Consider the following 16,267-nt stretch of genomic DNA (forward strand, 5'->3'; position numbering starts at 1 on the left):
CTGCCTTGGTGCTTGGCTTCAATCTGCTCCCCGGTCCTACGGTTCCGCTGACCTCCACCAACTCCTGCAGACGGCCACCACCATCTGCCGACCTTGCTGATCGCGCCTGGGCTCCAACCCAGACACAGAGTTTTTTACTCCTCTCACTTCCACTCTCAACTCCTGAACTCAACTGAGTACTTTTGCCCGCCTCCAGGCCTGTGAACTCCTCGGTGGGTGGGGTCAACTGCCTGGCTCCGCCCCACCTGGTGTGGACATCAAGCCTGGAGGGTGGCAACAAGGATTTTGTTTGACTGGTGTCACCTACCCAGGGGAAGGGTGTGTGTGTGTGGTGTTACTGTACTGTGACCCCTGGGGGTCCAGGGCGTCACATATTCAAACATTTTTAAAATGTCTTCTCTTATTTTAAACGTTCATATTGGGACTTTTAGCTAAAGCAGAGTACAGATTGGAAGAGCACCAGAAGGTGCTGGACCCGGGGTTGCCAAGGAATGGGAATGTGAATATATTTTATTTTATTATGTTATAACATGCCAAACATTTTTCCAAAAAGTAAAATACTATCTAGATAATTCATTAATTCTGTGCTTATTTACCCAATATTTATTTAAAGCGGTTAGGGCTTTGTTTTTCTGACTCAGTCTCCTGTATAAACCTACATTTCAAACATGACAGACTGGCAAAGTACAGCCAGGGGCGTAATGATCACAGTTACAGAGGATGTGGCCACATCTGGGCCCGTGCGGGAAGCAGGCCTTCAGATGCCAGCTCCTATTTCACCAGGATGTGTGTCCTCGGACACACATTCAGATGAAAATTATTGTGGCACAGAGACCCACCAGTTCACTGCACCACAATAGACCCCACTGTCCAATCAGAGGTCGGCAGATGACATCGGTGTACCAGTCATGGTTGGCTCATGGGTGTGACATAAAATGCCGCCACTTGCCGACACACCAGAGTCAGATGCCGGCCCCTGTGCTGGCTATGGAAGAGGATACTCACATCGTGGAAGCCCAGGTAGGTAGGAATAATTGTTTACTTCTTTTTAAAATTTGTTGAAGAAGAGTGGAAGAACGGATGACATTAATACTTGAAAGGATAGGAAACGCTGTTATTGTATGGGGCCAGGATGGGAGACATTAATGTTGGAAGGGGCTCAAGATAATGGACATTATTAAATAAAGGAGCCAAGGATTAAGGACATTTTTACAGAAAGGGGCCAGAATGGGGCAATTATTAAATAAAGGAGCCAGGATAGAGGACATTAATACAGAAAGGGACAGAGGATGAGGGACATTATTACAGAAAGGGTTGAGGATGTGCGCATAATTATAGAAAGGGGCCCAGGATGGTTGATATCACGGGAAAGGGCCCAGGTTAAAAGACATAATTGTAGGAAGAGGTCGGACAGGCTAAATTATTACAGGAAGGGGTCCATGATGGGGGTACGTTATTACTTGGTTGGCGAATGTTTATCTCTTTTTTTAGGATCTAGAATGCTCCTGTAAGAGGCGGGGGGGGGGAGACAAGGCTCTGCCACCCCTGTAGAAGTGGCTGGCACACATGGAGGTTTATTAAGTGTATTATTCAGAATGGTGCACTTTGGTGAGTGGCCACCAGGTGGCAACATGGCTCAGTGACTGCTTTCCTGACACCTCGTTAGATAGGCAGGAGTTAAATGCAAGGAGGAGTATAGAGTATAAATAGGGAAGGATGCAGGAGGAGGCCAGGAGAGTCCCCAGTGAGTAGACAGAGGCAAGAAGGCCAAACTTTGTTTAGAAAAGATCCTAAGAGTCGACCTTTGACACCGGACAGGCGGGGTCCTGGTCACTAGAGGACTGGTTATAACTGCGTCCCTGGAAAAAGGGTTGAATCTCGGTGGCGTCCATTTTCCTGGATAGAATACCCAAGAAATTTCCCTGCGAGATGAAGGTCAGTGGGCTCGTAAAGGAGAAGAGTAGGTCCTGGCCAGAAGCATGAGCAGAGGAGTGTTCGGAGTAAGCTCCTTCAATAGCGCAAGCTAAATCCCTGTGGGTGGGACGGAGTGGGTTGAAAGGACTTTTTGAATCTGCCAGTGAAATATGACGTCAGGCAGGAGTATGAGGGGCCTAAAAGCATTCAAAGAATCTCAGGTGCCAGGAAAGCAGTCGGCCGGTAAATTGAATTGTGAAACGGAGCTTCAAGGGAACCCTGTTGGGGTCAGAAGCGGAGCCCATGTAATGCGACTTGAAGATATCTATTTGTTGGTTGCAAGTAAAGTTCCACTGGTTAAAAGAAGCATATCTGTATCGTATTTATTATCTCAATGGATGAATGAACTGTTGTAAAAGCATCCCTGCATTAGAGTGGTGACCGGGAGGCAAGGGTTTAACGACCGGCTGTACTGCGGCCTGGGAACCCCTGCGAACATGACTACTACTGCCTCCCCTAGATCCTCTACATTACAAAAGCCCATACAGTTGATCAACATGCAGGTAGGGGCCAAAGTCCAAATTTTGCTGGACTCTAGTTACGCCACTGTTTACAGCACAGGCTAGAGCGGACACAGAAGTTAACTGCATACTGTTCTATATTGGACTGATGTGCATGATACCAAAGCCAGGAATCCAAGGAGCACTTCCCTTGCACTAAAAGAAAGCGCTCATTTATGTGGGAATGGTGCCTGTGACACACGACCAATGTAATAATCAATCCTTACCTGTTTGAGAAATTTGATAATAAAAGAAAGCAATGACAGTGGAGGAAGGGGATATATTTTGAAACCCTAGCCTAAAGCAAAGTCCTGCCAATGAACACAACTTTGGAGGAGTTGGAAGAAAAGGGTTACTCCGCACTGCCAGAAGAAGATCACTGGAGATTAATGGGGATTAAGATATTTGATTTTATTGTTCAACGTGTTTCGGAGCCGTATGACTCCTTCTTCAGGAACAAAAATCAATAATGTAGATGTACATTATTGATTTTTGCTCCTGAAGGAGTCACAAGGCTCCGAAACGGGTCGAACAATAAAATTAAATATCTTAAACCCCATTGATTTTCTGGCAGCGCAGATTAATCCTTTTCTTCCATCTCCTCCAATGCTATCCTCCTGGGTTCTGCAGCAGCCTTACTCAACACGTGGTTTTAGTGGTTGTGTCTGTAACACAACCGCACCAAGTTAGTGCACCTAATTTAATTCTTTCTGGTACCATCGGATAAGACACCATAAGCGCCATAGGGCGGCACGGTGGCTCAGTGGTTAGCACTGCAGTCTTGCAGCACTGGGGTCCTGGGTTCGAATCCCACCAAGGACAACATCTGCAAGGAGTTTGTATGTTCTCCCCGTGTTTCCGTGGGTTTCTTCCCACATTCCAAAGACATACAGATAGGGAATTTAGATTGTGAGCCCCAATGGGGACAGCATTCCTGATGTATGTAAAATTATTGAATGTTCTCAGTGAGAGGAACAAAATTATAATCTTGTGATACCTTTTAATGGCTAAGTAAAATAAAATAAAGTGATGTTAAAAAGCAAGCTTTTGAGACATCTCAGGTCCCTTCATCAGGCATGGTATATATCACTTTTCACTTGTAACTAAAAATGATGTATGTAAAGCGCTGCGGAATATGTTAAGGTACCGTCACACATAACGAGATCGCTAGCGAGATCGCTGCTGAGTCACGGTTTCTGTGACGCAGTAGCGATCCCATTAGCGATCTTGTTATGTGTGACACCTACCAGCGATCAGGCCCCTGCTGTGAGATCTCTAGTCGTTGCAGAATGGTCCGGACCATTTTCTGCAAAGGCGATGTCTGCTGAGCAGGACACATCGCTGTGTTTGACACTGTGTGACAGGGTCACAGTGACTGCTGAGATCGTTATACAGGTCGCTACTGCGACCTGTATTGTTCCTGCATCGTTGGTAAGATCTGACTGTGTGACATCTCACCAGCGACCTCCCAGCGACTTACCTGAGATCCCTATCAGGTCGCATCGTTTTCGGGATCGCTGGTAAGTCGTTGTGTGTGACTGGGCCTTTACAATGACTGGGCCTTTAGTGCTATATAAAAATAAAGATTTATTTATTTATTTATTTAAGCCCCCCTCCCTTCTTTGTCATTTCAGTTTTACTGCACAATGAACACAACATAAATGGTAAGTGTGGCTTGTGTAATTCAATTAATTCAATAAATTGGTCCATTTATTGAGAAAGATCTTCTAAAAATAAAAAGAACAAACATTATAGAAATAATCACTTACTGAACCAGGTCTTGGTTTTGGAATGTCTCCAGTATATTTAATCCATTTTCTGGTGAAATCTGCATATTCTTTATTTTCCATATAGGGCCCTTCAAATACTTTCTGAATATCGGTTAGTCTGTATCGACAGACTGCGGAGATCTTCATATTTCCCCTATGTACAAGAATGGGGACATATAATGATATAACAAATACACTCCACTAGTGGGCAACTCGCAGCTCGGAAATCACTCAATAATACAAGATGACAGAAGGAAGCAAATAGACCATAAAGAAATCAGAGACACAAACACAGCAAAAAACAATTAGAAGTCAAACTAAATAATCCTGTTATAGGCGAGGAAAGAGCATGGGCATACTAACACGGCACTAGGCATTACATGGATGAGGCGTAATGGAACCCAACGGTTAAAACCTAAATAAATCCACCACAACCATGAAAAAGCAATTCTTCTTCTTTATCTGGATAAATACGTTTTTAGCCCCCGGCTTAAATGAAGTAACGTACATGAATTTGTTCTGATTAATGGAGAATGAAGCAAACAAGAAAATTATTTGGAGTGATTTTGTGTGTGCGCCATCTCTAATACTCATTTTACACAATTTTATGTGCATGCAAGCGGGTGTCTGGACTGGAGGAGGAATGACAGAAGGAATTACAAAGGAAGGGTTGAAATTCTGCATTATTGTGCGACATCGCATGGACCAATGACTCCCTGACAGACTAGAAAATGATTCTTATTATTTTGGACAGCTAGACATTATTAACCCTCGCTCTATCCCAAAGCTGGTAAGTCAACCTTAATTTGCAGTAAGAATTGCAAAGTCAATGTACCATGCTTACTGGCTACCAATGCATGTTATGGGACAAGAGGAGAATAAAAGATCACCATTAGGTCAATAGTTTCCCGGAAACACTGAGATATAAGGATTCTTGCGGGACCTTATCATAAATGACTTGTAAAGGCCCCGTGACACACAACGAGATCGCTAACGAGATTGTTGCTGAGTCACAGTTTCTGTGACGTAGCAACGATCTCGTCAGCGATCTCGTTATGTGTGACACCTACCAGCGATCAGGCCCCTGCTGTGAGATTGCTAGTCATTGCCGAATGGTCCGGACCATTTTCTTCAAAGGTGATGTCCTGCTGGGCAGGACGCATCGCTGTGTTTGACGCCTGTGTTCGATCGTTATACAGGTCGCTCATCGTTACTGCGTCGTTGGTAAGGTCTGACTGTGTGACATCTCACCAGCGACTTACCAGCGATCCTTATCAGGTCGTATCTTTGTCGGGATCGCTGGTAAGACGTTGTGTGTGACTGGGCCTTGAGAAGAATTATGTTCGTTACCATAACCAGTAAGAGTAGCAATTTAAAATGTCTTAAGGTGGAACGTTTCTCCTTGTGGAAAGTGACAGGACTAGTCCGAAACTAAAGTCTGAAACTAATGCTTGTACCCAGTATCATAACTAGAGTTTGATGGGCCCTGATGCAAAAGTTGGACCTGACCCCCCCACCTCCCACGTTGGTTAGAACTAAATCCTATAAAGACATACGAGTTGTGCGACCCTCATTATGTAGTAATGTCCCCATCCTGCTCTAATGTACCTCATTCTGGGCTACTTCCTGATAAATATGTCCCCTCATCCTGGTATATATGTCCACCTACTGGCATATACTGTCCCCCTCCTGGACCAATCCTGGTATATATGTCCCCCCATCCTGGTGTATACTGACACCTCCTGGTGCACTCTTGAGATATACTGTCCCCCTCTTGGGTCCTTCTCTGTATATATGGTCCCCATCCTGGTGAATATGTCCTTTTCCTGATATATACTGCCCCCTCCTGGGTCCCTCCCGGTATATATTGTCCCCATCCTGATAGATATCTCTGCGTTCTGTCTAATGCAAAAAAACCACCCAAAACATTTTACTTACCCTCCCCGGCTTCCACGTTGCATGGCATCCTCCTGTGTAGACAGTGCGCAGAAGCCGGCAGCTTTCATCGGTGTCTGTGCTATAGCAATGCATGATGTCATTTTCATGCGCCGCCCTCAGTTACTGGGACACCAATGAAAGCTGCAGGCTTCTGTTTGGCCGGCAGCCTGTATTGCAGTGCAGGGACCTGACGAGTCTCCATGCTGTGATGCATTTTAGCTGGATTTGTGTTCTTGGACACACATCCAGCTGTAGCCAGTGGGCCCCCTGCACCCCAGGCCTGGTCACAGTGGCAATCCTTCCACCTTTGCTTGTACCTTTCCATTAGCTGAGCGCTAAGATAAAAAAAACAAAAACATTTTTGTTGCCAGCTATTGTGATCAGGCGTGATAAGCCCTACTGATCACTACCGCGCACCGGAGACTACAAACCTGGGACTAAGGGTAACGTCACACTTTATCGATGCTCCAGCGATCCCACCAGCGATCTGACTTGGTCAGGATCGCTGGTGCGTCGCTACATGGTCGCTGGTGAGCTGTCAATCAGGCAGATCTCACCAGCAACTAGTGACCAGCCTCAAGCCAGCAGCGACGCGTGGAAGCGATGCTGCGCTTGGTAGCTAAGGTAAATATCGGGTAACGAATTGGTTACCCGATTGGTTACCCGATATTTACCTTGGTTACCAGCGCACACCGCTTCGCACTGGCTCCCTGCACTCGTAGCCAGAGTACACATCGGGTTAATAAGCAAACCGCTTTGCTTATTTACCCGATGTGTACTCTGGCTACGTGTGCAGGGAGCAGGGAGCCGGCACTGGCAGCCTGAGAGTGGCGGACGCTAGTAACCAAGGTAAATATCGGCTAACCAAGCAAAGCACTTCGCCTGGTTACCCAATATTTACCTTGGTTACAGCTTACGGCAGGCTGCCAGAAGCCGGCTCCCTGCACATTCAGATCGTTGCTCTCTCGAGCAGCAATTTCACAGCAGGGGCCAGGTCGCTGCTCAGTGTCACACACAGCGAGATCACTAATGAGGTCACTGGTGCGTCACAAAACCGTGACTCAGTAGTGATCTTGCTGTGTGAGAAGTACCCCTAACAGTGCACAATCACCACATCATACAGAATAGTATAGCACAATAAAGAACAGTACAGACCACCCTCAAACCAGCATTCCCGAGCAAAGGAACCAATGGTAAACGTAAAGAAAGACTTCAAAAGGACAAAATTCATCTTCATGGTGAGTGACTAAGGCTAGTTTCACACTTGCGTTGAACGGTATCCGTTGCATTGCGTTGTGTAACGGATGCAACGGATGTGTTGCATATAGTGGCACAACGGATGCAACGGATGCTGCAAAACGCCGCAATTCGTTTTGATTTTTTTTTTTTTTTTCACAGTTTTACCAGCGGCAGACTATTGTGAACGATCAGCTGATCGCTCCCTGCAGCCGGTCGCCGGGTGATCAGCTGATCGCTCCCTGCAGCCGGCCGCCGGGTGATCAGCTGATCGCTCCCAGTAGCCGGCCGCCGGGTGATCAGCTGATCGCTCCCAGTAGCCGGCCGCCGGGTGATCAGCTGATCGCTCCCTGCAGCCGACCGCCGGTGATCAGCTGAGTGCTGTCACTTGCCGGCCGATCAGCTGATCGCTCCCTGCAGCCGGCCACCGGGTGATCAGCTGATCACTCCCAGTAGCCGGCCGCCAGGTGATAAGCTGATCGCTCCCTGCAGCCGACCGCCGGTGATCAGCTGAGCGCTGTCACTTGCCGGCGCCCGGGCATGCCTGCGGGCGGGCGCTCAGCTGAGCGCTGTCGCTTGCCGACGGCCGGGCGCTCAGCTGAACGTTCGGCCACCGCGAGCCAAAATAAAGTTTGATTTAAAAAAAAAAAAAAAGAGCATGCGCAGTGGAATCCAGAGGATTCCGCTGCTCAAAACAACGTTAGGGTAGTTTCACACTTGCGTTTATTTCCTTCCGTTACAATCCGCCCTTTTGGAAAACAGCGGAATCCGTTAACGGATTCCGCTGTTTCCCATAGACTTGTATGGGTGACGGATTGTACCAAAAGGACCTGCGTTGCTTCCGCTGGGCGACGCTCCGTTGCTTCCGTCCAGCGGGAGGAACGCAGCATGTAACATTGTTTTGAGCAGCGGAATCCTATGGATTCCACTGCGCATGCTCTTTTTTTTTTTTTTTTTTTTTTTAAAATCAAACTTTATTTTGGCTCGCGGTGGCCGAACGTTCAGCTGAGCGCCCGGCCGTCGGCATGCCCGGGCGCCGGCAAGTGACAGCGCTCAGCTGATCACCCGGCGGTCGGCTGCAGGGAGCAATCAGCTGATCACCCGGCGGCCGGCAAGTGACAGCGCTCAGCTGATCACCGGCGGTCGGCTGCAGGGAACGATCAGCTGATCACCCGGCGGCCGGCTACTGGGAGCGATCAGCTGATCACCCGGCGGCCGGCAAGTGACAGCGCTCAGCTGATCACCGGCGGTCGGCTGCAGGGAACGATCAGCTGATCACCCGGCGGCCGGCTACTGGGAGCGATTAGCTGATCACCCGGTGGCCGGCTGCAGGGAGCGATCAGCTGATCACCCGGCGGCTGGCTACTGGGAGCGATCAGCTGATCACCTGGCGGCCGGCTACTGGGAGCGATCAGCTGATCACCCGGCGGCCGGCTGCAGGGAGCGATCAGCTGATCGTTCACAATAGTCTGCCGCTGGTAAAACTGTAAAAAAAAAAAAGAAAAAATTCAAAACGAATTGCGTTGTTTTGCAGCATCCGTTGCATCCATTGTGCCACTATATGCAATACATCCGTTGCATCCGTTACACAACGCAATGCAACGGATACTGTTCAACGCAAGTGTGAAACTAGCCTTACATGCTGCGTTCCTCCCGCTGGGCGGAAGCAACGGAGCGTCGCCCAGCAGAAGCAACGCAGGTCCTTTTGGTACAATCCGTCACCCATACAAGTCTATGGGAAACAGCGGAATCCGTTAACGGATTCCGCTGTTTTCCAAAAGGGCGGATTGTAACGGAAGGAAATAAACGCAAGTGTGAAAGTACCCTAAAACAGAAATTATACAAAAGTCCATCCAAAGGTAAAATACAGACATCAACGTCAATAGGAAGATTAAAAAAGAACTATGAGTTTAGAATAGAAATAGAAAAAAATAGCACTTAACCGTTCCTGTATCTATGAGCATAGATAAAGAGATCTTTAGAAAAAGTGTTTCTAAAGATCTTTTATCTTATGCTAATGAGCGCAGGGACTATTCCCAATGGCGTTATATCCCCTGACTAGTCGCCCTCTTAGCATGTTCGCATCCCCAGAGGTGTACTGATATGAAATTCAATTCAGCATCACCAGCAGCGACGCGCCTACCTGTGTTCGCTCTGATCGCACTTCCGATCGTACTCAGTATGAAGTCGGGTGTACGCGTCCCAGCTTCAGAGAGGTCTACTGCGCATGACTGGAAGTGTCTGGCATTCAGAAGATCGGTCACAGTGAACACAGGTATTCGCGTCACCACTGGTGGGGGTACCCTGTAGGTGTACTACCATGCTAAAAGGGCGGACTAATCGGAGGATATAAATGCCCTTGGGACTAGTCCCTGCACTCATTAGCATAAGATAAAAGATCTTTAGAAATACTTTTTCTAAGGGTCCTGTTACACGTAGCGACGCACCAGCGATCCGACCAGTGATCCGACCTGGCAGGGATCGCTGGAACGTCGCAACATGGTCGCTGGTGAGCTGTCAATCAGGCAGATCTCCACAGCGATCAGAGATCAGCCATCAGCGACCCGTGTAACGACGGCTCCCTGCTGGCTACCGGAGGAATCTCCTGTCATGCCAGGCCTGGATTCAGTTACCTGCTTTGCACTCCGGAGTCCTCTGGTAGCCAGTCCAACGCTGGGTGCTCGTTAGTCTCCCGCCGTCAAACACGCTGATACGTGCTGCACAATGGGAGACCAACAAGAAAAAAAATGGTCCTGATCGTTTTGTCACGATCAGCGACCTCGCAGCAGGGGCCCGCTCGCTGCAGATTTTCACACACAGCGATATCGCAAGCGAGGTCGCTGATACGTCACAAAACTTGTGACGTTTCAGCAATCTCGCTGTGTGTGATGGGGGCTTAAGGATCCCATTATCTATGCTACAAGATACAGGGACGGTTAGGCAGGGATTAGCAATATACACCCAGAACTGCTCGTGGTCCTGGGTGCATATTGCACCTGACAGGTTCACTTTAATCTTTCTATTGCCGTTGATGTCTGTATTTTACCTTTGGAAGAACTTTCTATAAATTTCTATTTTATCCATACACCATGAAGCTGGATTTTTGTCTTTTTAAGGCTACTTTCACACATCAGTTTTTTTCCATCAGGCACAATCCGGAAAAAAACAGATAAAACGGATCTGGCGCCAGATCCATTTTATCCCCATTGATTTGTATTAGCGCCGGATTGTGCCTGATGGCCTTGTGTTGCATCTGGCTTTTGCCGGATCCGGCGTAATTGGCTAATGCGGTGGCCGGATGGAACGTATCTTGTAACGTTTTTTGTCTCTGACAAAAAACTGCATCCCGCCGGATCCAGCGCGATAAGGCGTAATTTACAATTGAAGCCTATGGACGCCGGATCCGGCAAAAAATGGATGCAGCCATGATATTTTTACAGCATGATGTGCGCTATCCCATTTACACAGAGCTGCATGTTCATCTTTGCTATGGAGCGCCTCTCTGCTAAACAACGCTAACGTCCCAAAAATGACCACAAATAAATGTACAGTAAAGAAGGCAGAGGATGGGGGAAATCTAAGATTCTGCTAAGAAGCAAAAATATACTGTATCCAAAAAAAAAGAGCAGCTTTCTGAGCGAGGTGACTTCAGAACTGTGACAGATGGATGACGCCAATCAAGCTGCTTGTGGATGGGAAGAAATCTATTCTTCCTCAATATTTACTTGATAACTCACTAGATATTAGCAAACAAACCCCGTATGGCCGGGCATCAATCTCTACACTCTTGGCTATATTTCACATAGATTTCTTTTGGCATAATGTTGGGCATCTGCTAGCAGAAAATGCTTCTACTCAATCAAAAGGCCCCCTCACTTCTCATTGTCACCACATGAAAGGTTGTCTTGTATGAAGTCCGTGCCAGGCGGCTTCTGAGTCACAATGCTCAAGATCTCAGGTGCCAGAATGGCATAAGTCCAGGTGAAGGGAGCATAAGGGTAAAAATACCACTTGTCAGTTACTAACGATTGCTAATTATTCCTCTCATGTCATCACTAATGAGAACTCATTTGCTTTCAATAATCGGAAATACACTTTATTTTTACAACAATGAGATATACCAAGGCTATTAAATGTCATGTATCATTCTTCATTGTTCAGCAGCGCACCGTTCTGCTGCCTCCGGTCTACCTGCCGGTTAGGGGCAGACAGTTCTGATTGATTAACAGTTCGGACCAGAAGCATGGCTGCACCAATGGCCTGAATTGTGTGCTCTCTGCCGATGCTGTTATAGGAGGCAACTTTACCTTTGCAGCATCTGAGGAGCTCAGTGGTACTGGTGATCTGGACCACCAGAGGCTGCTATTGTTACAATTTCCGGTTGCCGCTTCAGCTCCTGAACCCATGGAGGTCAACCTTATCAAGATGTCGGACCAACATAGAGACTACAGTCGTGCCATGGGACTGTGTTTCTATTGTGAAGGTGGAGAACACTTTATCCATGTGTGTCCCGTGAGGCCACAGAGACTTCTTGTTCCTGAAGCTCCTGTGAAGCCTACCTTGGAAGTTGGTGTGACCTTCTTTTCTGGTCCCGGGAACAAGCCCCTCAATCAACAGCCGTCCAGTCCTCCTCTTCTTCTGGCCATGTCTTCATTTACCATTTCTGAAGACGATTTGCTGGAGAACAGACCGCCTTCAGGCCTGGACAAGAGGGGGCGTAAAGGGGGGCACTGTAGTGTCGACGTCTGTGCAGAGACTCTGACTTATTCAAACTGTCCCTCCGGTGAGGAAGGAGACAAACTCTAGCGCCACCTATTGGAACTAGCAATCCTAAAAGTCAAAAGTGGCTTTTTAAACAGGCCTTTTTATAAGAAAAGGCTTGTTTAAAAAGCCACTTTTGACTTTTAGGATTGCTACTTCCAATGGGTGGCGCTAGAGTTTGCCTACTTCCTCACCGGAGGGACAATTTGAATAATTACCAGAGGGGCATTGCAGCTATAAGTCCCCTCACTGGCAGCCAGACTGGTTTGTCAGGTCTCCATAAGGAGAATAGTCTTTTCCCCGTGAGACTCTGACTTACTCACCGCCCTGCCCCGCACATCCCGGGCCATCCACATGTGCTGCTGCCTCCTTCCCCTCCCGGGTCCTGTACATGCCACACAGGGTTCACGGGAGTGCACCTAAAACGCGCCCGCACACACCGGTCCTCCTCTTAAAGAGCCAGCGTGCTATTTCCAGAAAATGCCTCTCAGCCTATGGCTGAGAGTCACAGTGTATTTAAGGCAACCTCCCATCGCCGAGGTGATAATATTTGTTGACAGGAATACCCCTTTAAGTAACTAAAAATCAAAGTCTTAGGAGCTCAAAAAGCTAATATTTTGAAAACGTGTTCTCCACTAGGCAAGAAATCAATGCAGTATTTCTCGAGGGAGATTGCTCAGTGTAATACACATTGTTTACATAGACGAGCATTTCTTTCTTCTATCCGAGAAAGTATTCTCTGTGTGACAGGTCGCACATCTGGATTATTTAAAACTAGAAGCCGAGCACAGAGATTCACACTGAGAGGAAGACAGCATGGAGAAAACAATCTTCATAGTCAGGAATCAGTCATGTTCTACTGATTAGAAGAATACTGAGGACCGCAGGCATTTACCCATCTCAGCAAATTGTTGACTAAATGCTTTAACATGTCAATTCCGTAATCGGCGATGACATAATTTCCAGCATTAGTCTGAGGCAGGATACAGCGTTATATTCAGGGGCACATTAAAGTGCACCTTACGATCAGTAACTATCTGCAGCCTCTGCCGTTCATTGGTCCTGCCTTTGGATTTCAGTCAGCATATAAAGCATATAAATATACAGGCCGGATCACTGAACCTTCCAACTCCTATTAAAGGGAACCACTCAGCAAAAAAAAAAAAATAAAATAAATATATAGACACACACTTTTAGCCATAGTGCTAATCTGCAATTAAATACCCTGCTCTGCATACACACGGCAGAGCAGGCTTTCAGTCAAGCTGTTGTGCGCGTGATTACAATGCATTCACTGTGCAGTGAGCTCTGATTGATCACAGCCACAGCACCACCTAAATGACTGAAAGCAATCAGCTGCAGGGACAACATAACTTCATTTTCTCTCTGCAGCTGCACATCCAATCAGAAAGCCTTGTATATTTAAACCGATACTCACCTGCAGATTAGCACTATGGCTGTATGTAAAAAACAAAGATTTGTTTTGGTGACAAGTTCCCTTTAATTATAATTATCATAATGAATGGAGTCATTTTAATGCCTGATTGATACAACAGACTGAAAGCATATATGGTAGCTGCTTACAGTCACCATTATAAGTACTGTGAAAATCCGTATGTTGTAAAGTGTTGTTCACTTGTCCTATATGCTGCACACAACCTGGTGATTGTGACATATTCAGGGCTGTTCGCATCTCTTGTTAAAGAGGAAACATCGTCAGGCCAAAAGTGGCCATATTTTCACTTCTTTTAATTCCGCTGTCGACCTGACTACTTTGCTTTTTTCTTTTTTATAAATCTGCCCTTCAGTTCCAGAGATATGCTCCTTTTTTTTGTAGTGTAAAATTGTATGGCCTTTATCGAGAAGAGGGGGCTGACAGGAGTCTCTGGGGGCTGTCCACCAACCTTCACCATCCAACCTGACGGAACTGGAGAGGAACTGCAAGGAAGAATGGCAGAGGATCCCCAAATCCAGGTGTGAAGAACTTGTTGCCTCATTCCCAAGAAGACTCATGACTGTACTAGCTCAAAAGGAGTCTTCTACTCAATACTGAGCAAAGGGTCTGAATACTTATGACCATGTGATATTTCAGTTTTTCTTCTTTAATAAATTTGCAAAAATTTCTACATTTCTGTTTTTTTTTCCTGTCAAGATGGGGTGCAGAGTGTACATTAATAAGAAAAAAACTGAACTTTTTTGAATTTACCAAATGGCTGCAATGAAACAAAGAGTGAGAAATGTAAAGACGTCTGAATACTTTTCGTACCCACTGTATATACACCACGACTCCTAGGTGGTCAGGGCCCCAACAATCATAAATTTATTACCAATCTTCTTTTAGATGGATGAATGGATGGATGGATAGATACTGTGATTCCCTGAAAATAAGACACTGTCTTATATTCTTTTTTTTCCTCCAAAAATGCGCTAAGGCTTATTTTCATGGTAAGGCTACTATCGGGGAAACACGGTTGGGGGAATGTTTACCCCCCAAAAATGTAGACCTCCCTCTTCCCAGGAGAATAATACTTATCAGACCCCAAACGTCTGCATTGCTCTCAGGTCCTCCTGCAATCTTTGATGGGCGCTCCAAGCAGGTATGACCCATATGGTCCTCCCCTGCTTCTAGCCGACTTTCACATACATCAGATCGCACACATAAGATACACACATACACATCAGATCGCACACACACACACTCACCACATCCGTCTGGCAGAGGAACCTGGGATGCAGTGCAGTGGAGCGTGAGGGCCTGGGGTGGAACGCATGGAGGACCTGCGGTGGAACACATTGATGTGTTCCTCTTAACAATTCCACAGAGAGAGAACTGCAGCACCAACCTTCTCACTTGTGCAAGCGTGAATCACTAATGCAGGATCAGGGCAGGGATCCTCCACCCAGCTGGCTGTGAGGTGCTCGTCCAAAATACTTTAGAGTTCAATAATAGAGTCCATGTCAGAAAGAGGATGGCACACACCAAAATCCAGTAGATTCTTTATTAGAAAAGGTGCAGTAAAAGCAGCAGGAGTAGAGCTGTCAGCAGGTCCCCTCACGGACGACGGCCGTTTCGCGTATGAATACGCTTCCTTTGGTCCACCTTTACTGCACCTTTTCTAATAAAGAATCTACTGGATTTTGGTGAGTGCCATCCTCTTTCTGACATGGACTCTAACACTGATGTGTTCCGCCGCAGGTCCTTAAGCTCCACTGCACTGCGTCCCAGGGTCTTCTGTTGGCCAGAAGCAATCTGTATCCACGGAAGTGTTAAGTGTGTGAGTGTGCAATCTGACATGTAACTGTGGCGCCCTGGACTAGCCAGGTCGTCACAGGTAACACACATACACCCCCACCCCACTAGACAGCATCATTAGCCAAACATAAAATCCTTGTTGCCCCCCTCCAGGGTCTGATGTCCACACCAGGTAGGGCGGAGCCAAGCGGTTGGCCCCACCCACCGAGGAGTTCACAGGCCTGGAGGTGGGAAAAAAAAAGTCAGTACCGTGCAGGAGGTTGAAGTGAGAGGAGTCAAGTGGAGAGTGTCTGGGTTTGTGGCCCAGGCACTGACAACAAGGTTGGCAGATGGTGGTGGTCATCTGCAGGAGTGGTGAATCAACGCGGAACCGTAGGACCGGGGTCGGGCATTGGCCCGCCGGTACCGACCGGGGAGCGAAGTGAAGCCAGCACACACAGGCAGGGCCATCGGACCCCGGCTAGGCTTGGAGTTGCCGTCAACAGTCAAATCCGAGTGTGACAGGAACCCCAGGGGTTTCCTAACAGCCAAAGACCCGTTAGAAGGCAACCGCCCACACCGTGAGGGTATACATCTACCGCCTAAGGCTAGAGACCCAAGGGCCAGCGCCTGCGGGCAAACGGGCTCCTCCGGCATCCATACACCGGGGAGCGGACTACCGTTGGGGATCCATCGTAGTCAAACAAGTACACAAAGGTGCAGGGAAAGACAGCCGCCATCACCTGTCCGGGGAGAGACACTGCAGCCGGCTGCGGGACCCGTCCATCCAGCCGTTTGGTTTACCGAGGACTTTGTGCATCTCTTACTGAGTGAGTACACCCGTGCCATCCGGCACC

The 16,267-nt window shown here is 47.4% G+C and overlaps 1 protein-coding gene and 1 long non-coding RNA gene across 2 annotated transcripts in view; one reads left to right on the forward strand and one right to left on the reverse strand.

The window, feature by feature from the left end:
- The window catches only part of SEMA4G (semaphorin 4G), a 351,753-nt gene that overhangs the window by 39,999 nt on the left and 295,487 nt on the right, over positions 1-16,267 (reverse strand). Inside the window, exon 10 of the mRNA XM_075348593.1 lies at positions 4,244-4,397. Coding sequence (XP_075204708.1) covers positions 4,244-4,397 — 154 coding nt within the window. The remainder of the gene's footprint in view (positions 1-4,243; positions 4,398-16,267) is intronic.
- Positions 1,792-14,304, forward strand: LOC142310848 (uncharacterized). Its single transcript, XR_012754217.1, has 4 exons — positions 1,792-1,935; positions 4,109-4,138; positions 4,864-5,033; positions 14,016-14,304. It is a non-coding gene; the product is annotated as an uncharacterized LOC142310848 (long non-coding RNA).

This window comes from Anomaloglossus baeobatrachus, chromosome 5 (assembly GCF_048569485.1).
Source record: "Anomaloglossus baeobatrachus isolate aAnoBae1 chromosome 5, aAnoBae1.hap1, whole genome shotgun sequence".
NCBI lineage: Eukaryota > Metazoa > Chordata > Amphibia > Anura > Aromobatidae > Anomaloglossus > Anomaloglossus baeobatrachus.